At 39.1% G+C, this 24,589-nt stretch overlaps 1 protein-coding gene across 1 annotated transcript in view; it reads left to right on the top strand.

Annotated features, from left to right (window-relative positions):
- The window catches only part of LOC124757589 (piggyBac transposable element-derived protein 4-like), a gene marked incomplete at its 5' end in the record, with an annotated part of 37,648 nt that extends 14,153 nt beyond the window's left edge, over positions 1–23,495 (top strand). Inside the window, one exon of the mRNA XM_047249074.1 lies at positions 23,352–23,495. Within this exon, the coding sequence (XP_047105030.1) occupies positions 23,352–23,495 (144 nt within the window). The remainder of the gene's footprint in view (positions 1–23,351) is intronic.
- Between the last annotated feature and the right edge of the window lie 1,094 nt (positions 23,496–24,589).

Below are 24,589 nucleotides of genomic sequence, written 5' to 3'. Positions count from 1 at the left end.
AGAGTGTCAGTCCTCTTGTACTTATGTCGGCATTGTGCCATTTGTATTAAATTCGGACGCAATTTCTGTGTTTCATCGTCAATAAGAAGGTCCAAGGGATACAGAAAACCTGAAGTGAAGCATCGGAATCTAAAACTGGATTCACAGGAGAGGTTCAAATCAAAGAAAGTGAGAGTGTCAGTCCTCTTGTACTTATGTCGGCATTGTGCCTTTTGAATTTAATTCCGATGCAATTTCTGTGTTTTATCGTCACAAAGAACGTCCAAGGGATACAGTAAACCTTAAGTGAAGCAACGGATTCTAAAACTGGACTCACAGGAGAGGTTCAAATCATAGAAAGTGAGAGTGTCAGTCCTCTTTTACTTAAGTCGGAATTGTGCCTTTTTAATTTAATTCCGATGCAATTTCTGTGTGTCATCGTCAATAAGAAGGTCTAAGGGAGACAGTAAACCTGAAGTGCAGCATCGGAATCTAAAACTGGACTCACAGGAGATGTTCAAATCATACAAAGTTAGAGTGTCAGTCCTCTTTTACTTAAGTCAGCATTGTGCCTTTTGTATTAAATTCCGATGCAATTTCTGTGTTTCATCGTCAATACGAAGGTGCAAGTTATACAGTAAACCTGAAGTGAAGCATCGGAATCTAAAACTGGACTCACATCAGAGGTTCAAATCATAGAAAGTGAGAGTGTCAGTCCTCTTGTACTTAAGTCGGCATTGTGCCATTTGTATTAAATTCGGATGCAATTTCTGTGTTTCATCGTCAATAAGAAGGTCCAAGGGATACAGTTAACCTGAAGGGAAGCATCGGAACCAAAAACTGGACTCACAGGAGAGGTTCATATCATAGAAAGTTAGAATGTCATCCACTTGTACTTATGTCGACATTCTGCCTTTTGTTCCAAATTCGGATGCAATTTCTGTGTTTCATCGTCAATAAGAAGGTCGAAGGGATACAGTATACCTGAAGTGAAGCATCGGAATCTAAAACTGGACTCGCAGGAAAGATTCAAATCATAGATAGTTAGAGTGTCAGTCCTCTTGTACTTAAGTCAATATTGTGCCTCTTGTATTAAATTCGGATGCAATTTCTGTGTTTCAACGTCTATAAGAAGGTCCAAGGGACACAGTAAACCTTAAGTGAAACATCGGGATCTACAACTGGACTCACAGGAGAGGTTCAAATCATAGAAAGTTAGAGTGTCAGTCCACTTTTACTTAAGTCGACATTGTGCCTTTTGTATTAAATTTCGATGCAATTTCTGTGTTTCATCGTCAATAAGTAGGTGCAAGGTACACAGTAAACCTGAAGTGAAGCATCGGAATCTAAAACTGGACTCGCAGGAGAGGTTCTAATCATAGAAACTGAGGGTGTCAGTCCTCTTGTACTTAAGTCGGCATTGTGCCATTTGTACTAAATTCGGATGCAATTTCTGTGTTTCATCGTCAATAAGAAGGTGCAATGTATACAGTAGACCTGAAGTGAAGCATCGGAATCTAAAACTGGACTCACATTAGAGGTTCAAATCATAGAAATGTAGAGTGTCATTCCTCTTGTACTTAAGTCGCATTGTGCCTTTTGAATTTAATTCCGATGCAATTTCTTTGTTTCATCGTCAATAAGAAGGTGCAAGCTATACAGTAAACCTGAAGTGAAGCATCGGAATCTAAAACTGGACTCACAGGAGAGGTTCGAATCATGGAAAGTGAGAGTATCAGTCCTCTTTGACTTAAGTCCGCATTGTGCCTTTTGTATTAAATTCCGATGCAATTTCAGTCTCTCATCGTCAATAAGAAGGTGCAAGGTATACAGTAAACCTGAAGTGAAGCATCGAAATCTACAACTGGACTCACAGGAGAGGTTCAAATCAAAGAAAGTGAGAGTGTCAGTCCTCTTGTACTTAAGTCGGCATTGTGCCATTTGTAATAAATTCGGATGCAATTTCTGTGTTTCATCGTCAATATGAAGATCCAAGGGATACAGTTAACCTGAAGTGAAGCAACGGAACCTAAAACTGGACTCACAGGAGAGGTTCATATCATAGAAAGTTAGAATGTCAGTCCACTTGTACTTATGTCGGCATTGTGCCTTTTGTTCTAAATTCGGATGCAATTACTGTGTTTCATCGTCAATAAGAAAGTCCAAGGGATAGAGTATACCGGAAGTGAAGCATCGGAATCTCAAACTGGACTCACAGGAAAGATTCAAATCATAGATAGTTAGAGTGTCAGTCCTCTTGTACTTAAGTCAATATTGTGCCTCTTGTATTATATTCGGATGCAATTTCTGTGTTTCATCGTCTATAAGAAGGTCCAAGGGACACAGTAAAACTTAAGTGAAACCTCGGGATCCACAACTGGACTCACAGGACGGGTTCAAATCATAGAAATTTAGAGTGACACTCCTCTTGTACTTAAGTCGGCATTGTGCCTTTTGTATTAAATTCCGATGCAATTTCTGTGTTTCACCGTCAATAAGAAAGTCCTAGGGATACAGTAAAGCTGAAGTGAAGCATCGGAATCTAAAACTGGACTCACAGGAGAGGTTCAAATCATAGAAAGGTAGAGTGTCATTCCTCTTGTACTTAAGTCGCATTGTGCCTTTCAATTTAGTTCCGATGCAATTTCTTTGTTTCATCGTCAATAAGAAGGTGCAAGGTATACAGTAAACCTGAAGTGAAGCATCGGAATCTAAAACTGGACTCACAGGAGAGGTTCAAATCATAGAAAGTGAGAGTATTAGTCCTCTTGTACTTAAGTCGGTATTGTGCCTTTTGTATTAAATTCGGATGCAATTTCTGTGTTTTATCGTCAATAAGAAGGTCCAAGGGATACAGTAAACCTTAAGGGAAGCGTCGGAATCTAAAACTGGACTCACAGGAGAAGTTCAAATCATAGAAAGTTAGAGACTCACTCCTCTTGTACTTACGTCGGTATTTTGCCTTTTGCATTGAATTCGGATGCAATTTCTTTGTTTCATCGTCAATAAGAAGGTCGAAGGGAGACAGTAAACCTGAAGTGAACCATCGGAATCTGAAACTCGACTCACAGGAGTGGTTCAAATCATAGAAACCGAGAGTGTCAGTCCTCTTGTACTTAAGTCGACATCGTGCCATTTGTATTAAATTGGGATGCAATTTCTGTGTTTCATCTTCAATAAGAAGGTCCAATCTATACACTAAACCTGAAGTGAAGCATCGGAATCTAAAACTGGACTCACAGGAGAGGTTCAAATCATAGAAAGTTAGAGTGTCACTCCTATTGTACTTAAGTCGGTATTGTGCCTTTTGTATTAAATTCGGATGCAAATTCTGTGGTTCAGCGTCAATAAGAATGTCCAAGGGATACAGTAAACCTGAATTAAAGCATCGGAATCTAAAATTGGATGCACAGGAGAGGTTCAAATCATAGAAAGTTAGAATGTCAGTCCTCTTGTACTTAAGTCGGCATTGTGCGTTTTGGCTTTAATTCCGATGCAATTTCTGTGTTTCATCGTCAATACGAAGGTGCAAGGTATACAGTAAACCTGAAGTGAAGCATCGGAATCTAAAACTGGACTCACAGGAGAGGTTCAAATCATAGAAAGTGGGAGTGTCAGTCCTCTTGTACTTGCGTCGGCATTGTGCCTATTGTATTGAATACCGATGCAATTTCTGTGTTTCATCGTCAATAAGAAGGTCCAAAGGATACAGAAAACCTGAAGTGAAGCATCGGAATCTAAAACTGGATTTACAGGAGAGCTTAAAATCAAAGAAAGTGAGAGTGTCAGTCCTCTTGTACATAGATCGGCATTGTGCCTTTTGAATTTAATTCCGATGCAATTTCTGTGTTTTATCGTCAATAAGAACGCCCAAGGGATACAGTAAACCTGAAGTGAAGCAACGGAATCTAAAACTGGACTCACAGGAGAGGTTCAAATCATAGAAAGTGAGAGTGTCACTCCTCTTTTACTTAAGTCGGAATTGTGCCTTTTGAATTTAATTCCGATGCAATTTCTGTGTGTCAACGTCAATAAGAAGGTCAAAGGGATACAGTAAACCTGAAGTGAAGCATCGGAATCTAAAACTGGACTCACATTATTGGTTCAAATCATACAAAGTTAGAGAGTCAGCCCTCTTTTACTTAAGTCAGCATTGTGTCTTTTGTATTAAATTCCGATGCAATTTCTGTGTTTCATCGTCAATAAGAAGGTCCAAGGGATACAGTAAAACTGAAGTGAAACATCGGAATCTAAATCTGGACTCACAGGAGAGGTTCAAATCATAGGAAGTTAGAGTGTCATTCCCCTTGTACTTAAGTCGCATTGTGCCTTTTGAATTTAACTCCGATGCAATTTCTTTGTTTCATCGTCAATAACAAGATGCAAGGTATACAGTAAACCTGAAGTGAAGCATCGGAATCTAAAACTGGACTCACATTAGAGCTTCGAATCATGGAAAGTGAGAGTGTCAGTCCTCTTTTACTTGAGTCGGCATTGTGCCTTTTGTATTAAATTCCGATGCAATTTCAGTGTCTCATCGTCAATAAGAAGGAGCAAGGTATACAGTAAACCTGAAGTGAAGCATCGGAATCTAAAACTGGACTCACAGGAGAGGTTCAAATGAAAGAAAGTGAGAGTGTCAGTCCTCTTGTACTTAAGTCGGTATTGTGCCATTTGTATTAAATTCGGACGCAATTTCTGTGTTTCATCGTCAATAAGAAGGTCCAAGGGATACAGAATACCTGAAGTGAAGCATCGGTATCTAAAACTGGATTCACAGGAGAGGTTCAAATCAAAGAAAGTGAGAGTGTCAGTCCTCTTGTACTTAAGTCGGCATTGTGCCTTTTGAATTTAATTCCGATGCAATTTCTGTGTTTTATCGTCAATAAGAACGTCCAAGGGATACAGTAAACCTGAAGTGAAGCAACAGATTCTAAAACTGGACTCACAGGTGAGGTTCAAATCATAGAAAGTGAGAGTGTCAGTCCTCTTTTACTTAAGTCGGAATTGTGCCTTTTTAATTTAATTCCGATGCAATTTCTGTGTGTCATCGTCAATAACAAGGTCTAAGGGAGACAGTAAACCTGAAGTGCAGCATCGGAATCTAAAGCTGGACTCACAGGAGAGGTTCAAATCATACAAAGTTAGAGTGTCAGTCCTCTTTTACTTAAGTCAGCATTGTGCCTTTTGTATTAAATTTCGATGCAATTTCTGTGTTTCATCGTCAATAAGTAGGTGCAAGGTACACAGTAAACCTGAAGTGAAGCATCGGAATCTAAAACTGGACTCACAGGAGAGGTTCAAATCATAGAAGCTGAGGGTGTCAGTCCTCTTGTACTTAAGTCGGCATTGTGCCATTTGTATTAAATTCGGATGCAATTTCTGTGTTTCATCGTCAATAAGAATGTCCAAGGGATACAGTTAACCTGAAGGGAAGCATCGGAACCTAAAACTGGACTCACAGGAGAGATTCATATCATAGAAAGTTAGAATGTCATCCACTTGTACTTATGTCGGCATTGTGCCTTTTGTTCCAAATTCGGATGCAATTTCTGTGTTTCATCGTCAATAAGAAGGTCGAAGGGATACAGTATACCTGAAGTGAAGCATCGGAATCTAAAACTGGACTCGCAGGAAAGATTCAAATCATAGATAGTTAGAGTGTCAGTCCTCTTGTACTTAAGTCAATATTGTGCCTCTTGTATTAAATTCGGATGCAATTTCTGTGTTTCATCGTCTATAAGAAGGTCCAAGGGACACAGTAAACCTTAAGTGAAACATCGGGATCTACAACTGGACTCACAGGAGAGATTCAAATCATAGAAAGTTAGAGTGTCAGTCCACTTTTACTTAAGTCGACATTGTGCCTTTTGTATTAAATTTCGATGCAATTTCTGTGTTTCATCGTCAATAAGTAGGTGCAAGGTACACAGTAAACCTGAAGTGAAGCATCGGAATCTAAAACTGGACTCACAGGAGAGGTTCAAATCATAGAAACTGAGGGTGTCAGTCCTCTTGTACTTAAGTCGGCATTGTGCCATTTGTACTAAATTCGGATGCAATTTCTGTGTATCATCGTCAATAAGAAGGTCCAAGGGATACAGTAAACCTGAAGTGAAGCATCGGAATCTAAAACTGGACTCACAGGAGAAGTTCAAATCATAGAAAGTTAGAGTGTCAGTCCTCTTGTACTTAAGTCGGCATTGTGCCTTTTGTATTAAATTCGGATGCAATTTCTGTGTTTCACCGTCAATAAGAAAGTCCAAGGGATACAGTAAACCTGAAGTGAAGCATCGGAATCTAAAACTGGACTCACATTAGAGGTTCAAATCATAGAAAGTTGGAGTGTCACTATTCTTGTACTTGAGTCGATATTGTGCCTTTTGTATTGAATTCGATTGCAATTTCGTTGTTTCATCGTCAATAACAAGGTCCAAGGGATATAGTAAACCTGAAGTGAAGCATCGGAATCTAAAACTGGACTCACAGGAGAAGTTCAAATCATAGAAAGTTAGAGTGTCAGTCCTCTTGTACTTAAGTCGGCATTGTGCCTTTTTTGTATGAAATTCGGATGCAATTTCTGTGTTTCACCGTCAATAAGAAAGTCCTAGGGATAGAGTAAACCTGAAGTGAAGCATCGGCATCTAAAACTCGACTCACCGGAGAGGTTCAAATCATAGAAAGGTAGAATGTCATTCCTCTTGTACTTAAGTCGCATTGTGAATTTGAATTTAATTCCGATGCAATTTCTTTGTTTCATCGTCAATAAGAAGGTGCAAGGTATACAGTAAACCTGAAGTGAAGCATCGGAATCTAAAACTGGACTCACAAGAGAGGTTCAAATCATAGAAAGTGAGAGTGTTAGTCCTCTTGTACTTAAGTCGGTATTGTGCCTTTTGTATTAAAATCGGATGCAATTTCTGTGTTTTATCGTCCATAAGAAGGTCCAAGGGATACAGTAAACCTTAAGGGAAGCGTCGGAATCTAAAACTGGACTCACAGGAGAGGGTCAAATCATAGAAAGTGAGAGTGTTAGTCCTCTTGTACTTAAGTCGACATTGTGCCATTTGTATTAAATTCGGTTGCAATTTCTGTGTTTCATCGTCAATAAGAATGTCCAAGGGATACAGTAAACCTGAAGTGATGCATCGGAATCTAAAACTGGACTCACAGGAGAGATTAAAATCATAGAAAGTTAGAGTGTTACTCCTCTTGTACTTAAGTCGGTATTGTGCCTTTTGTATTAAATTCGGATGCAATTTCTGTGTTTCATCGTCAATAAGAAGGTCCAAGGGATACAGTAAACCTTAAGGGAAGCGTCGTAATCTAAAACTGGACTCACAGGAGAGGTTCAAATCAGAGAATGTTAGAGTGTTAGTCCTCTTTTACTTAAGTCAGTATTGTGCCTCTTGTATTAAATTCGGATGCAATTTCTGTGTTTCATCGTCAATAAGAAGGTCCAAGGGACACAGTAATCCTCAAGTGAAACATCGGAATCTAAAACTGGACTCACAGGAGAGGTTCGAATCATAGAAAGTTAGAGTGTCAGTCCACTTTTACTTAAGTCGACATTGTGCATTTTGTATTAAATTTCGATGCAATTTCTGTGTTTCATCGTCAAAAAGAAGGTGCAAGGTACACAGTAAACCTGAAGTGAAGCATCGGAATCTAAAACTGGTCTCACAGGAGAGTTTCATATCATAGAAACTGAGAGTGTCAGACCTCTTGTACTTAAGTCGGCATTGTGCCAATTGTATTAAATTCGGATGCAATTTCTGTGTTTCATCGTCAATAAGAAGGTCCAAGGGATACAGTAAAACTGAAGTGAAACATCGGAATCTAAATCTGGACTCACAGGAGAGGTTCAAATCATAGATAGTTAGAGTGTCACTCCTCTTGTACTTGAGTCGGTATTGTGCCTTTTGTATTGAATTCGGATGCAATTTCTGTGTTTCATCGTCAATAACAAGGTCCAAGGGATATAGTAAACCTGAAGTGAAGCATCGGAATCTAAAACTGGACTCACAGGAGAAGTTCAAATCATAGAAAGTTAGAGTGTCAGTCCTCTTGTACTTATGTAGGCATTGTGCCTTTTGTATTAAATTCGGATGCAATTTCTGTGTTTCACCGTCAATAAGAAATCCAAGGGATACAGTAAACCTGAAGTGAAGCATCAAAATCTAAAACTGGACTCACATTAGAGGTTCAACTCATAGAAATGTAGAGTGTCATTCCTCTTGTACTTAAGTCGCATTGTGCCTTTTGAATTTAATTCCGATGCAATTTCTTTGTTTCATCGTCAATAAGAAGGTGCAAGGTATACAGTAAACCTGAAGTGAAGCATCGGAATCTAAAACTGGACTCACAGGAGAGGTTCGAATCATGGAAAGTGAGATTGTCAGTCCTCTTTGACTTAAGTCCGCATTGTGCCTTTTGTATTAAATTCCGATGCAATTTCAGTCTCTCATCGTCAATAAGAAGGTGCAAGGTATACAGTAAACCTGAAGTGAAGCATCGAAATCTAAAACTGGACTCACAGGAGAGGTTCAAAACAAAGAAAGTGAGAGTGTCAGTCCTCTTGTACTTAAGTCGGCATTGTGCCATTTGTAATAAATTCGGATGCAATTTCTGTGTTTCATCGTCAATATGAAGGTCCAAGGTATACAGTTAACCTGAAGTGAAGCAACAGAACCTAAAACTGGACTCACAGGAGAGGTTCATATCATAGAAAGTTAGAATGTCAGTCCACTTGTACTTATGTCGGCATTGTGCCTTTTGTTCTAAATTCGGATGCAATTTCTGTGTTTCATCGTCAATAAGAAAGTCCAAGGGATACAGTATACCTGAAGTGAAGCATCGGAATCTCAAACTGGACTCACAGGAAAGATTCAAATCATAGATAGTTAGAGTGTCAGTCCTCTTGTACTTAAGTCAATATTGTGCCTCTTGTATTAAATTCGGATGCAATTTCTGTGTTTCATCGTCTATAAGAAGGTCCAAGGGACACAGTAAAACTTAAGTGAAACCTCGGGACCCACAACTGGACTCACAGGACGGGTTCAAATCATAGAAATTTAGAGTGACACTCCTCTTGTACTTGAGTCGGTATTGTGCATTTTGTATTGAATTCGGATGCAATTTCGGTGTTTCATCGTCAATAACAAGGTCCAAGGGATATAGTAAACTTGAAGTGAAGCATCGGAATCTAAAACTGGACTCACAGGAGAAGCTCAAATCATAGAAAGTTAGAGTGTCAGTCCTCTTGTACTTAAGTCGGCATTGTGCCTTTTGTATTAAATTCCGATGCAATTTCTGTGTTTCACCGTCAATAAGAAAGTCCTAGGGATACAGTAAAGCTGAAGTGAAGCATCGGAATCTAAAACTGGACTCACAGGAGAGGTTCAAATCATAGAAAGGTAGAGTGTCATTCCTCTTGTACTTAAGTCGCATTGTGCCTTTCAATTTAGTTCCGATGCAATTTCTTTGTTTTATCGTCAATAAGAAGGTCCAAGGGATACAGTAAACCTTAAGGGAAGCGTCGGAATCTAAAACTGGACTCACAGGAGAAGTTCAAATCATAGAAAGTTAGAGACTCACTCCTCTTGTACTTACGTCGGTATTTTGCCTTTTGTATTGAATTCGGATGCAATTTCTTTGTTTCATCGTCAATAAGAAGGTCGAAGGGAGACAGTAAACCTGAAGTGAACCATCGGAATCTGAAACTGGACTCACAGGAGTGGTTCAAATCATAGAAACCGAGAGTGTCAGTCCTCTTGTACTTAAGTCGACATCGTGCCATTTGTATTAAATTGGGATGCAATTTCTGTGTTTCATCTTCAATAAGAAGGTCCACTCTATACAGTAAACCTGAAGTGAAGCATCGGAATCAAAAACTGGACTCACAGGAGAGGTTCAAATCATAGAAAGTTAGAGTGTCACTCCTATTGTACTTAAGTCGGTATTGTGCCTTTTGTATTAAATTCGGATGCAATTTCTGTGGTTCATCGTCAATAAGAATGTCCAAGGGATACAGTAAACCTGAATTAAAGCATCGGAATCTAAAACTGGATGCACAGGAGAGGTTCAAATCATAGAAAGTTAGAATGTCAGTCCTCTTGTACTTAAGTCGGCATTGTGCGTTTTGACTTTAATTCCGATGCAATTTCTGTGTTTAATCGTCAATAAGAAGGTGCAAGGTATACAGAAAACCTGAAGTGAAGCATCGGAATCTAAAACTGGACTCACAGGAGAGGTTCAAATCATAGAAAGTGGGAGTGTCAGTCCTCTTGTACTTACGTCGGCGTTGTGCCTATTGTATTGAATACCGATGCAATTTCTGTGTTTCATCGTCAATAAGAAGGTCCAAAGGATACAGAAAACCTGAAGTGAAGCATCGGAATCTAAAACTGGATTTACAGGAGAGCTTAAAATCAAAGAAAGTGAGAGTGTCAGTCCTCTTGTACATAGGTCGGCATTGTGCCTTTTGAATTTAATTCCGATGCAATTTCTGTGTTTTATCGTCAATAAGAACGCCCAAGGGATACAGTAAACCTGAAGTGAAGCAACGGAATCTAAAACTGGACTCACAGGAGAGGTTCAAATCATAGAAAGTGAGAGTGTCAGTCGTCTTTTACTTAAGTCGGAATTGTGCCTTTTGAATTTAATTCCGATGCAATTTCTGTGTGTCAACGTCAATAAGAAGGTCAAAGGGATACAGTAAACCTGAAGTGAAGCATCGGAATCTAAAACTGGACTCACAGGATTGGTTCAAATCATACAAAGTTAGAGAGTCAGTCCTCTTTTACTTAAGTCAGCATTGTGTCTTTTGTATTAAATTCCGATGCAATTTCTGTGTTTCATCGTCAATAAGAAGGTGCAAGGTATACAGTAAACCGAAGTGAAGCATCAGAATCTAAAACTGGACTCACATCAGAGGTTCAAATCATAGAAAGTGAGAGTGTCAGTCCTCTTGTACTTAAGTCGGCATTGTGCCATTTGTATTAAATTCGAATGCAATTTCTGTGTTTCAGCGTCAATAAGAAGGTCCAAGGGATACAGTTAACCTGAAGTGAAGCATCGGAATCTAAAACTGGACTCACAGGAGAGGTTCACATCATAGAAAGTGGGACTGTCAGTCCTCTTGTACTTACGTCGGCATTGTGCCTATTGTATTGAATACCGTTGCAATTTCTGTGTTTCATCGTCAATAAGAAGGTCCAAGGGATACAGTATGCCTGAAGTTAAGCATCTGAATCTAAAACTGGACTCACAGGAGAGGTTCAAATCAAAGAAAGTGAGAGTATCAGTACTCTTGTACTTAAGTCGGCATTGTGCCTTTTGAATTTAATTCCGATGCAATTTCTGTGTTTTATCGTCAATAACAACGTCCAAGGGATACAGTAAACATGAAGTGAAGCAACGGAATCTAAAACTGGACTCACAGGAGAGGTTCAAATCATAGAAAGTGAGAGTGTGAGTCCTCTTTCACTAAAGTCGGAATTGTGCCTATTGTATTGAATACCGATGCAATTTCTGTGTTTCATCGTCAATACGAAGGTGCAAGTTATACAGTAAACCTGAAGTGAAGCATCGGAATTTAAAACTGGACTCACATCAGAGGTTCAAATCATAGAAAGTGAGAGTGTCAGTCCTCTTGTACTTAAGTCGGCATTGTGCCATTTGGATTAAATTCGGATGCAATTTCTGTGTTTCATCGTCAATAAGAAGGTCCAAGGGATACAGTTAACCTGAAGGGAAGCATCGGAACCTAAAACTGGACTCACAGGAGAGGTTCATATCATAGAAAGTTAGAATGTCATCCACTTGTACTTATGTCGACATTGTGCCTTTTGTTCCAAATTCGGATGCAATTTCTGTGTTTCATCGTCAATAAGAAGGTCGAAGGGATACAGTATACCTGAAGTGAAGCATCGGAATCTAAAACTGGACTCGCAGGAAAGATTCAAATCATAGATAGTTAGAGTGTCAGTCCTCTTGTACTTAAGTCAATATTGTGCCTCTTGTATTAAATTCGGATGCAATTCCTGTGTTTCATCGTCTATAAGAAGGTCCAAGGGACACAGTAAACCTTAAGTGAAACATCGGGATCTACAACTGGACTCACAGGAGAGGTTCAAATCATAGAAAGTTAGAGTGTCAGTCCACTTTTACTTAAGTCGATATTGTGCCTTTTGTATTAAATTTCGATGCAATTTCTGTGTTTCATCGTCAATAAGTAGGTGCAAGGTACACAGTAAACCTGAAGTGAAGCATCAGAATCTAAAACTGGACTCGCAGGAGAGGTTCAAATCATAGAAACTGAGGGTGTCAGTCCTCTTGTACTTAAGTCGGCATTGTGCCATTTGTACTAAATTCGGATGCAATTTCTGTGTTTCATCGTCAATAAGAAGGTCCAAGGGATACAGTAATCCTGAAGTGAAGCATCGGAATCTAAAACCGGACTCACAGGAGAAGTTCAAATCATAGAAAGTTAGAGTGTCAGTCCTCTTGTAGTTAAGTCGGCATTGTGCCTTTTGTATTGAATTCGGATGCAATTTCTGTGTTTCACCGTCAATAAGAAAGTCCAAGGGATACAGTAAACCTGAAGTGAAGCATCGGAATCTAAAACTGGACTCACATTAGAGGTTCAAACCATAGAAAGTTAGAGTGTCACTCCTCTTGTACTTAAGTCGGTATTGTGCCTTTTGTATTATATTCGGCTGCAATATCTGTGTTTCATCGTCAATAAGAAGGTGCAATGTATACAGTAGACCTGAAGTGAAGCATCGGAATCTAAAACTGGTCTCACATTAGAGGTTCAAATCATAGAAAGGTAGAGTGTAATTCCTCTTGTACTTAAGTCGCATTGTGCCTTTTGAATTTAATTCCGATGCAATTTCTTTGTTTCATCGTCAATAAGAAGGTGCAAGGTATACAGTAAACATGAAGTGAAGCATCGGAATCTAAAACTGGACTCACAGGAGAGGTTCGAATCATGGAAAGTGAGAGTGTCAGTCCTCTTTTACTTAAGTCGGCATTGTGCCTTTTGTATTAAATTCCGATGCAATTTCAGTGTCTCATCGTCAATAAGAAGGTTCAAGGGATACAGTTAACCTGAAGTGAAGCAACGGAACCTAAAACTGGACTCACAGGAGAGGTTCATATCATAGAAAGTTAAAATGTCAGTCCACTTGTACTTATGTCGGCATTGTGCCTTTTGTTCTAAATTCGGATGCAATTTCTGTGTTTCATCGTCAATAAGAAAGTCCAAGGGATACAGTATACCTGAAGTGAAGCATCGGAATCTCAAACTGGACTCACAGGAAAGATTCAAATCATAGATAGTTAGAGTGTCAGTCCTCTTGTACTTGAGTCAATATTGTGCCTCTTGTATTAAATTCGGATGCAATTTCTGTGTTTCATCGTCTATAAGAAGGTCCACGGGACACAGTAAAACTTAAGTGATACCTCGGGATCTACAACTGGACTCACAGGACGGGTTCAAATCATAGAAATTTAGAGTGTCACTCCTCTTGTACTTGAGTCGGTATTGTGCCTTTTGTATTGAATTCGGATGCAATTTCGGTGTTTCATCGTCAATAACAAGGTCCAAGGGATATAGTAAACCTGAAGTGAAGCATCGGAATCTAAAACTGGACTCACAGGAGAAGTTCAAATCATAGAAAGTCAGAGTGTCAGTCCTCTTGTACATAAGTCGGCATTGTGCTTTTTGTATTAAATTCCGATGCAATTTCTGTGTTTCACCGTCAGTAAGAAAGTCCTAGGGATACAGTAAACCTGAAGTGAAGCATCGGAATCTAAAACTGGACTCACAGGAGAGGTTCAAATCATAGAAAGGTAGAGTGTCATTCCTCTTGTACTTAAGTCGCATTGTGCCTTTCAATTTAGTTCCGATGCAATTTCTTTGTTTCATCGTCAGTAAGAAGGTGCAAGGTATACAGTAAACCTGAAGTGAAGCATCGGAATCTAAAACTGGACTCACAGGAGAGGTTCAAATCATAGAAAGTGAGAGTATTAGTCCTCTTGTACTTAAGTCGGTATTGTGCCTTTTGTATTAAATTCGGATGCAATTTCTGTGTTTTATCGTCAATAAGAAGGTCCAAGGGATACAGTAAACCTTAAGGGAAGCGTCGGAATCTAAAACTGGACTCACAGGAGAATTTCAAATCATAGAAAGTTAGATACTCACTCCTCTTGTACTTACGTCAGTATTTTGCCTTTTGTATTGAATTCGGATGCAATTTCTTTGTTTCATCGTCAATAAGTAGGTCGAAGGGAGACAGTAAACCTGAAGTGAACCATCGGAATCTGAAACTGGACTCACAGGAGTGGTTCAAATCATAGAAACCGAGAGTGTCAGTCCTCTTGTACTTAAGTCGACATCGTGCCATTTGTATTAAATTGGGATGCAATTTCTGTGTTTCATCTTCAATAAGAAGGTCCAATCTATACAGTAAACCTGAAGTGAAGCATCGGAATCTAAACTGGACTCACAGGAGAGGTTCAAATCATAGAACGTTAGAGAGTCACTCCTATTGTACTTAAGTCGGTATTGTGCCTTTTGTATTAAATTCGGATGCAATTTCTGTGGTTCATCGTCAATAAGAATGTCCAAGGGATACAGTAAACCTGAATTAAAGCATCGGAATCTAAAACTGGATGCACAGGAGAGGTTCAAATCATAGAAAGTCAGAATGTCAGTCCTCTTGTACTTAAGTCGGCATTGTGCGTTTTGACTTTAATTCCGATGCAATTTCTGTGTTTCATCGTCAATAAGAAGGTGCAAGGCATACAGTAAACTGAAGTGAAGCATCCTAATCTAAAACTGGACTCACAGGAGAGTTTCAAATCATAGAAAGTGGGAGTTCAGTCCTCTTGTACTTACGTCGGCATTGTGCCTATTGTATTGAATACCGATGAAATTTCTGTGTTTCATCGTCAATAAGAAGGTCCAAAGGATACAGAAAACCTGAAGTGAAGCATCGGAATCTAAAACTGGATTTACAGGAGAGCTTCAAATCAAAGAAAGTGAGAGTGTCAGTCCTCTTGTACTTAGGTCGGCATTGTGCCTTTTGGATTTAATTCCGATGCAATTTCTGTGTTTTATCGTCAATAAGAACGCCCAAGGGATACAGTAAACCTGAAGTGAAGCAACGGAATCTAAAACTGGACTCACAGGAGAGGTTCTAATCCTAGAAAGTGAGAGTGTCAGTCCTCTTTTACTTAAGTCGGAATTGTGCCTTTTGAATTTAATTCCGATGCAATTTCTGTGTGTCAACGTCAATAAGAAGGTCAAAGGGATACAGTAAACCTGAAGTGAAGCATCGGAATCTAAAACTGGCCTCACAGGATTGGTTCAAATCATTAAAAGTTAGTCAGTCCTCTTTTACTTAAGTCAGCTTTGTGTCTTTTGTATTAAATTCCGATGCAATTTATGTGTTTCATCGTCAATAAGAAGGTGCAAGGTATACAGTAAACCGAAGTGAAGCATCAGAATCTAAAACTGGACTCACATCAGAGGTTCAAATCATAGAAAGTGAGAGTGTCAGTCCTCTTGTACTTAAGTCGGCATTGTGCCATTTGTATTAAATTCGAATGCAATTTCTGTGTTTCATCGTCAATAAGAAGGTCCATGGGATACAGTTAACCTGAAGTGAAGCATCGGAATCTAAAACTGGACTCACAGAAGAGGTTCATATCATAGATAGTTAGAATGTCAGTCCTCTTGTACTTAAGTCGGCATTGTGCGTTTTGAATTTAATTCCGATTCAATTTCTGTGTTTCATCGTCAATAAGGCGGTGCAAGGTATACAGTAAACCTGAAGTGAAGCATCGGAATCTAAAACTGGACTCACAGGAGAGGTTCAAATCATAGAAAGTGAGAGTGTCAGTCCTCTTGAACTTACGTCGGCATTGTGCCTATTGTATTGAATACCGATGCAATTTCTGTGTTTCATCGTCAATAAGAAGGTCCAAGGGATACAGTATACCTGAAGTCAAGCATCTGAATCTAAAACTGGACTCACAGGAGAGGTTCAAATCAAAGAAAGTGAGAGTATCAGTACTCTTGTACTTAAGTCGGCATTGTGCCTTTTGAATTTAATTCCGATGCAATTTCTGTGTTTTATCGTCAATAAAAACGTCCAAGGGATACAGTAAACATGAAGTGAAGCAACGGAATCTAAAACTGGATTCACAGGAGAGGTTCAAATCATAGAAAGTGAGAGTGTCAGTCCTCTTTTACTTAAGTCGGAATTGTGCCTTTTGAATTTAATTCCGATGCAATTTCTGTGTGTCATCGTCAATAAGAAGGTGAAAGGGATACAGTAAACCTGAAGTGAAGCATCGGAATCTAAAACTGGACTCACAGGAAAGATTCAAATCATAGATAGTTAGAGTGTCAGTCCTCTTGTACTTAAGTCAGTATTGTGCCTCTTGTATTAAATTCGGATGCAATTTCTGTGTTTCATCGTCAATAAGAAGGTCCAAGGGACACAGTAATCCTCAAGTGAAACTTTGGAATCTAAAACTGGACTCACAGGAGAGGTTCAAATCATAGAAACTGAGAGTGTCAGTCCTCTTGTACTTAAGTCGGCATTGTGCCAATTGTATTAAATTCGGATGCATTTTCAGTGTTTCATCGTCAATAAGAAGGTCCAAGGGATACAGTAAAACTGAAGTGAAACATCGGAATCTAAATCTGGACTCACAGGAGAGGTTCAAATCATAGAAAGTTAGAGTGTCACTCCTCTTGTACTTGAGTCGGTATTGTGCCTTTTGTATTGAATTCGGATGCAATTTCTGTGTTTCATCGTCAATAACAAGGTCCAAGGGATATAGTAAACCTGAAGTGAAGCATCGGAATCTAAATCTGGACTCACAGGAGAAGTTCAAATCATAGAAAATTAGAGTGTCAGTCCTCTTGTACTTATGTAGGCATTGTGCCTTTTGTATTAAATTCGGATGCAATTTCTGTGTTTCACCGTCAATAAGAAAGTCCAAGGGATACAGGAAGCTTGAAGTGGAGCATCGGAATCTAAAACTGGACTCACAGGAGAGGTTCAAATCATAGAGAGTTAGAGTGTCACTCCTCTTGTACTTAAGTCGGTATTGTGCCTTTTGTATTAAATTCGGATGCAATATCTGTGTTTCATCGTCAATAAGAAGGTGCAATGTATACAGTAGACCTGAAGTGAAGCATCGGAATCTAAAACTGGACTCACAGGAGAGGTTCAAATCATAGAAAGTTAGAGTGTCATTCCTCTTGTACTTAAGTCGCAATGTGCCTTTTGCATTTAATTCCGATGCAATTTCTTTGTTTCATCGTCAATAAGAAGGTGCAAGATATACAGTAAACCTGAAGTGAAGCATCAGAATCTAAAACTGGACTCACATTAGAGGTTCGAATCATGGAAAGTGAGAGTGTCAGTCCTCTCTTACTTGAGTCGGCATTGTGCCTTTTGTATTAAATTCCGATGCATATTTCAGTGTCTCATCGTCAATAAGAGGGTGCAAGGTATACAGTAAACCTGAAGTGAAGCATCGGAATCTAAAACTGGACTCATAGGAGAGGTTGATATCAAAGAAAGTGAGAGTGTCAGTCCTCTTGTACTTAAGTCGGCATTGTGCCATTTGTATTAAATTCGGACGCAATTTCTGTGTTTCATCGTCAATAAGAAGGTCCAAGGGATACAGAAAACCTGAAGTGAAGCATCGGAATCTAAAACTGGATTCACAGGAGAGGTTCAAATCAAAGAAAGTGAGAGTGTCAGTCCTCTTGTACTTAAGTCGGCATTGTGCCTTTTGAATTTAATTCCGATGCAATTTCTGTGTTTTATCGTCAATAAGAACGTCCAAGGGATACAGTAAACCTGAAGTGAAGCAACGGATTCTAAAACCGGACTCACAGGAGAGGTTCAAATCATAGAAAGTGAGAGTGTCAGTCCTCTTTTACTTAAGTCGGAATTGTGCCTTTTTAATTTAATTCCGACGCAATTTCTGTGTGTCATCGTCAATAAGAAGGTCAATGGGAGACAGTAAACCTGAAGTGCAGCATCGGAATCTAAAACTGGACTCACAGGAGAGGTTCAAATCATACAAATTTAGAGTGTCAGTCCTCTTTTACTTAAGTCAGCATTGTGCCATTTGTATTAAATTCCGATGCAATTTCTGTGTTTCATCGTCAATAAGAAGGTGCAAGGTATACAGTAAACCTGAAGTGAAGCATCGGAATCTAAAACTGGACTCACATCAGAGGTTCAAATCATAGAAAGTGAGAGTGTCAGGCCTCTTGTACTTAAGTCGGCATTGTGATATTTGTACTAAATTCGGATGCAATTTCTGTGTCTCATCGTCAATAAGAAGGTCCAAGGGATACAGTTAACCTGAAGTGAAGCATCGGAACCTAAAACTGGACTCACAGGAGAGGTACATATCATAGAAAGTTAGAATGTCAGTCCACTTTTACTTATGTCGGCATTGTGCCTTTTGTTCTAAATTCGGATGCAAATTCTGTGTTTCATCGTCAATAAGAATGTCCTAGGGGTACAGTATACCTGAAGTGAAGCATCGGAATCTAAAACTGGACTCGCAGGAATGATTCAAATCATAGATAGTTAGAGTGTCAGTCCTCTTGTACTTAAGTCAATATTGTGCCTCTTGTATTAAATTCGGATGCAATTTCTGTGTTTCATCGTCTATAAGAAGGTCCAAGGGACACAGTAAACCTTAAGTGAAACATCGGTATTTACAACTGGACTCACAGGAGAGGTTCAAATCATAGAAAGTTAGAGTGTCAGTCCACTTTTACTTATGTCGACATTGTGCCTTTTGTATTAAATTCGGATGCAATATCTGTGTTTCATCGTCAATACGAAGGTGCAATGTATACAGTAGACATGAAGTGAAGCATCGGAATCTAAAACTGCATTCACAGGAGAGGTTCAAATCAAAGGAAGTGAGAGTGTCAGTCCTCTTGTACTTAAGTCGGCATTGTGCCTTTTGAATTTAATTCCGATGCAATTTCTGTGTTCTATCGTCAATAAGAACGTCCAAGGGATACAGCAAACCTGAAGTGAAGCAACGGATTCTAAAACTGGACTCACAGGAGAGGTTCAAATCATAGAATGTTGGAGTGTCAGTTCTCTTTTACTTAAGTCGGAATTGTGCCTTTTTAATTTAATTCCGATGCAATTTCTGTGTGTCATCGTCAATAAGAAGGTCAAAGGGAGACAGTAAACCTGAAGTGCAGCATCGGAATCTAAAACTGGACTCACAGGAGAGGTTCAAATCATACAAATTTAGAGTGTCAGTCCTGTTTTACTTAAGTCAGCATTGTGCCTTTTGTATTAAATTCCGATGCAATTTCTGTGTTTCATCGTCAATAAGAAGGTGCAAGGTATACAGTAAACCTGAAGTGAAGCATCGGAATCTAAAACTGGACTCACATCAGAGGTTCAAATCATAGAAAGTGAGAGTGTCAGTCCTCTTGTACTTAAGTCGGCATTGTGCCATTTGTATTAAATTCGGATGCAATTTCTGTGTTTCATCGTCAATAAGAAGGTCCAAGGGATACAGTTAACCTGAAGTGAAGCATCGGAACCTAAAACTGGACTCACAGGAGAGGTTCATATCACAGAAAGTTAGAATGTCAGTCCACTTGTACTTATGTCGGCATTGTGCTTTTGTTCTAAATTCGGATGCATTTTCTGTGTTTCATCGTCAATAAGAAGGTCCAAGGGACACAGTAAACCTTAAGTGAAACCTCGGGATCTACAACTGGACACACAGGTGAGGTTCAAATCATAGTAAGTTAGAGTGTCAGTCCACTTTCACTTAAGTCGACATTGTGCTTTTGTATTAAATTTTAATGCAATTTCTGTGTTTCATCGTCAATAAGAAGGTGCAAGGTACACAGTAAGCCTGAAGTGAAGCATCGGAATCTAAAACTGGACTCACAGGAAAGGTTCAATTCATAGAAACTGAGGGTGTCAGTCCTCTTGTACTTAAGTCGGCATTGTGCCATTTGTATTAAATCCGGATGCAATTTCTGTGTTACATCGTCAATAAGAAGGTGCAAGGTACACAGTAAACCTGAAGTGAAGCATCGGAATCTAAAACTGGACTCACAGGAGAGGTTCAAATTAAAGAAAGTGAGAGTGTCAGTCCTCTTGTACTTAAGTCCGCATTGTGCCATTTGTATTAAATTCGGATGCAATTTCTGTGTTTCATCGTCAATAAGAAGGTCCAAGGGATACAGTTAACTTGAAGTGAAGCATCGGAACCTAAAACTGGACTCACAGGAGAGGTTCATATCATAGAAAGTTAGAATGTCAGTCCACTTGTACATATGTCGGCATTGTGCCTTTTGTTCTAAATTCGGATGCAATTTCTGTGTTTCATCGTCAATAACAAGGTCCAAGGGATACAGTAAACCTGAAGTGAAGCATCGGAATCTAAAACTGGACTCACAGGAGAGGTTCGAATCATGGAAAGTGAGAGTGTCAGTCCTCTTTTACTTAAGTCGGCATTGTGCCTTTTGTATTAAATTCCGATGCAATTTCAGTGTCTCATCGTCAATAAGAAGGTGCAAGGTATACAGTAAACCTGAAGTGAAGCATCGGAATCTAAAACTGGACTCACAGGAGAGGTTCGAATCATGGAAAGTGAGAGTGTCAGTCCTCTTTTACTAAAGTCGGCGTTGTGCCTTTTGTATTAAATTCCGATGCAATTTCAGTGTTTCATCGTCAATAAGAAGGTGCAAGGTATACAGTAAACCTGAAGTGAAGCATCGGAATCTAAAACTGGACTCACAGGAGAGGTTCAAATCAAAGAAAGTGAGAGTGTCAGTCCTCTTGTACTTAAGTCGGCATTGTGCCATTTGTATTAAATTCGGATGCAATTTCTGTGTTTCATCGTCAATAAGAAGGTCCAAGGGATACAGTAAACCTGAAGTGAAGCATCGGAATCTAAAACTGGACTCACAGGAGAGGTTCAAATCATAGAAAGTTAGAGTGTCATTCCTCTTGTACTTAAGTCGCATTGTGCCTTTTGAATTTCATTCCGATGCAATTTCTTTGTTTCATCGTCAATAAGAAGGTGCAAGGTATACAGTAAACCTGAAGTGAAGCATCGGAATCTAAAACTGGACTCACATTAGAGGTTCGAATCAAAGAAAGTGAGAGTGTCAGTCCTCTTTTACTTGAGTCGGCATTGTGCCTTTAGTATTAAATTCCGATGCAATTTCAGTGTCTCATCATCAATAAGAGGGTGCAAGGTATACAGTAAACCTGAAGTGAAGCATCGGAATCTAAAACTGGACTCATAGGAGAAGTTCAAATCAAAGAAAGTGTGAGTGTCAGTCCTCTTGTACTTAAGTCGGTATTGTGCCATTTGTATTAAATTCGGACGCAATATCTGTGTTTCATCGTCAATAAGAAGGTGCAATGTATACAGTAGACATGAAGTGAAGCATCGGAATCTAAAACTGCATTCACAGGAGAGTTTCAAATCAAAGGAAGTGAGAGTGTCAGTCCTCTTGTACTTAAGTCGGCATTGTGCCTTTTGAATTTAATTCCGATGCAATTTCTGTGTTTTATCGTCAATAAGAACGTCCAAGGGATACAGCAAACCTGAAGTGAAGCAACGGATTCTAAAACTGGACTCACAGGAGAGGTTCAAATCATAGAATGTTGGAGTGTCAGTTCTCTTTTACTTAAGTCGGAATTGTGCCTTTTTAATTTAATTCCGATGCAATTTCTGTGTGTCATCGTCAATAAGAAGGTCAAAGGGAGACAGTAAACCTGAAGTGCAGCATCGGAATCTAAAACTGGACTCACAGGAGAGGTTCAAATCATACAAATTTAGAGTGTCAGTCCTGTTTTACTTAAGTCAGCATTGTGCCTTTTGTATTAAATTCCGATGCAATTTCTGTGTTTCATCGTCAATAAGAAGGTGCAAGGTATACAGTAAACCTGAAGTGAAGCATAGGAATCTAAAACTGGACTCTGAGATATTCGCTATTTTTGACCTCATTAAAACAACAAATACGAGTAGTTAATACTTTCAGCCAGAAGGCAAATACTTGTTTGTAAATAATGATTAATGTGTGATGTTACAAAATAGAAGTGATGTTGCTATTCAATGGAAAGTTGGAAATTGAGATTTAACTAACTGTTTTATCAATCACAATTGGCGTAAGAATCATGGATTGACCATTGTCATAAAATATTGCATTATGAGATGTGAATAGTTTTTACTTGCGGTTTCGCGTGGCTTGAGGCAGTCACAACTAGCGTGCTATTGATTAAGAAGTTGCGTTATCGTCTTTCTAATTACTTCATGATCGTAGATACGATCATACCCGGTTGTGAAGTTATTGTTATGACAAAACAATTTCCTAAGGGACCAGAAAGTTCTTAAGGGCGCAAAAACAACTGTAACATCACACAAAAGGGAAATTCGATATTAAAGCTGATGCAAGAAGACGATAAAACAGTTTTCTTTTTATCAATGTAACACGCACATTAGACTGCTGATCTTGGTGTCTGTAATATTAGCAAAATGCATAATTAAAATGAAAATAATACTGAGGAGATAATAGGAATGAGCACTGCTAAATGATTCAGTATTCCCAGAACAAATATTTATTATAACTAAAACATATATCGTACCTTAAGCTTAATACAACAATGACGGTAGATTTTTATGTCCGTATCATGTCCATTTAGCGCTCTTTTATATAGCCATTGTCTTCTTTGAGTCGCTCGTGCGTCGTCACGGTAAGTTATAACAGTTCTTTACACTTCACTCAACTCAGACATACACGTTTTTATACATTTAGTAAAAATTAGATCAGACTGCCACAAATCTGCGTCCGTCTTACTTCAGAAAAACAGTAAAAGTCTTCTTAGCGCTCAAGGCTTCATTTGTTCTCCCTCGAACAAAATAGTGAAGGATCGTATATCTATCCGTATTTTTCTGTTTTTATTGCCGCCCAAAGACGACGAATTACATTATCTAGAAAATTCCACCGTCGCCATGCGACGCCTTATTATACATTAATCATTATTTACAAACAAGTATTTGCCTTCTGGCTGAAAGTATTAACTACTCGTATTTGTTGTTTTAATGAAGTCAAAAATAGCGAATATCTCATTGCCTCCCATGAGGAGAGAGGGAATGCCGAAGGATTACCTCGATCCTCATGTCCTCATGAGATATTCGTGATTTTTGGTGTGACATTTACATAACGTTACTGGCGTACAAAGTACATAAATTGAAATCACATTTACAAACATATATCAGATATTTATCATTTTTCAAAATAAAGTTTTTCATTCTTTGTTCATCAGTCACTTCATTCCATAATACCAAGACTAACATTTATGTGCATTTTTAAGTTTGGTCCATATTTGCTTACAACAATAAGTGAACGTTCATTTCGCACTTCAGGGGATAGAATTCAGGAATTACTTTCTCTTGCGCTTAACAACTAATACATGAGTACAGTGAGTGCTTATTTTCACTAAACTAGAGTGGACAATGTTCGAGCATCTGCTGACTCCTTGTGGTTCAATTACAGTTTAATAACGTAGCACTACACTTCGTGATGCTTTCACTTTCTGTGTTAGCTTTCTACGGCGTTCATCATGCAGTACATCTGTCCTTTCCACTGTGGTTCCAGGAATTCAAGTGGCTTCCCGGGTTTTTATTTACAATATGAAACAGAAGAAGTGGAAAATTATTAGTATGACTTACAAGCTACTGGATACATTTGTTAAGGATCGGGACTGGTCTGGAGTTTAGGGTCTTCCTATAGTGCACATTCATTTTCTTTGTCCATCAAGAGACAGGATTATAATTTATTTTAGCAGTGTTCAGGAGTGCCAGTATTAATGGCTTTAAGGCCTGAGTAATCTAACAATCTACTTCTCACTCATCTTAACTTCAACTCAAGAAAATTGCTTAATTTACATATGAAAATGTAGTCACACAAGTGTACAAATGTCTTTCCTCCAGTATGTACGATTGAAGTCATGGCGGTTAGCAGTTTAAAGTTTGGATTGTTTCGTCACCCACACGTCAGCCACTCACAGCGGCTGCACAGTGTTGCGTGAGCTCCAATACTCAGTATCCGTTCGCGCTAAGGCTGTAACAGAGCTGGTGGTCGTCGAGTGCTCCTTTTTTTTGTGAACTTCGTATCACACGAGTGCATCGATACAAACACCTCGCGCGCGTTTTCCATCGGAGGAGCCAGACACTGAAGCTGCCTCCATACTTCTCTGTCAACTGCCTCCCATGAGGCTCACAGGTAAGTGACGACGAATGTTTTAGCTGTCGCTGCACTTAGAACAACACTGAACTTTGCGTTGCACCTGTTGTCGTAGCCTTGACTTCTTTTTACACTTGCAGTACAACACTACCACTAATATACAGTGAACAGTTCTTCTTATTATGCACGTCGCACTTTAGTGTGCATCTTCACACAGCATTCGTGCTTAGTTCCTTCGCCGATGGAGTTCATTTACAAAACAATCAATTTTGCAGGTTTCCTCCATTGGTACAGAAAGACTTATATTCTACTATTTAC

The sequence above is a fragment of the Schistocerca piceifrons genome, unplaced genomic scaffold, assembly GCF_021461385.2.
Source record: "Schistocerca piceifrons isolate TAMUIC-IGC-003096 unplaced genomic scaffold, iqSchPice1.1 HiC_scaffold_565, whole genome shotgun sequence".
Taxonomy (NCBI): Eukaryota; Metazoa; Arthropoda; class Insecta; order Orthoptera; family Acrididae; genus Schistocerca; species Schistocerca piceifrons.
Note: the sequence above shows the minus strand (reverse complement) of the source record. Positions and strands in the feature narration are given on the sequence as shown.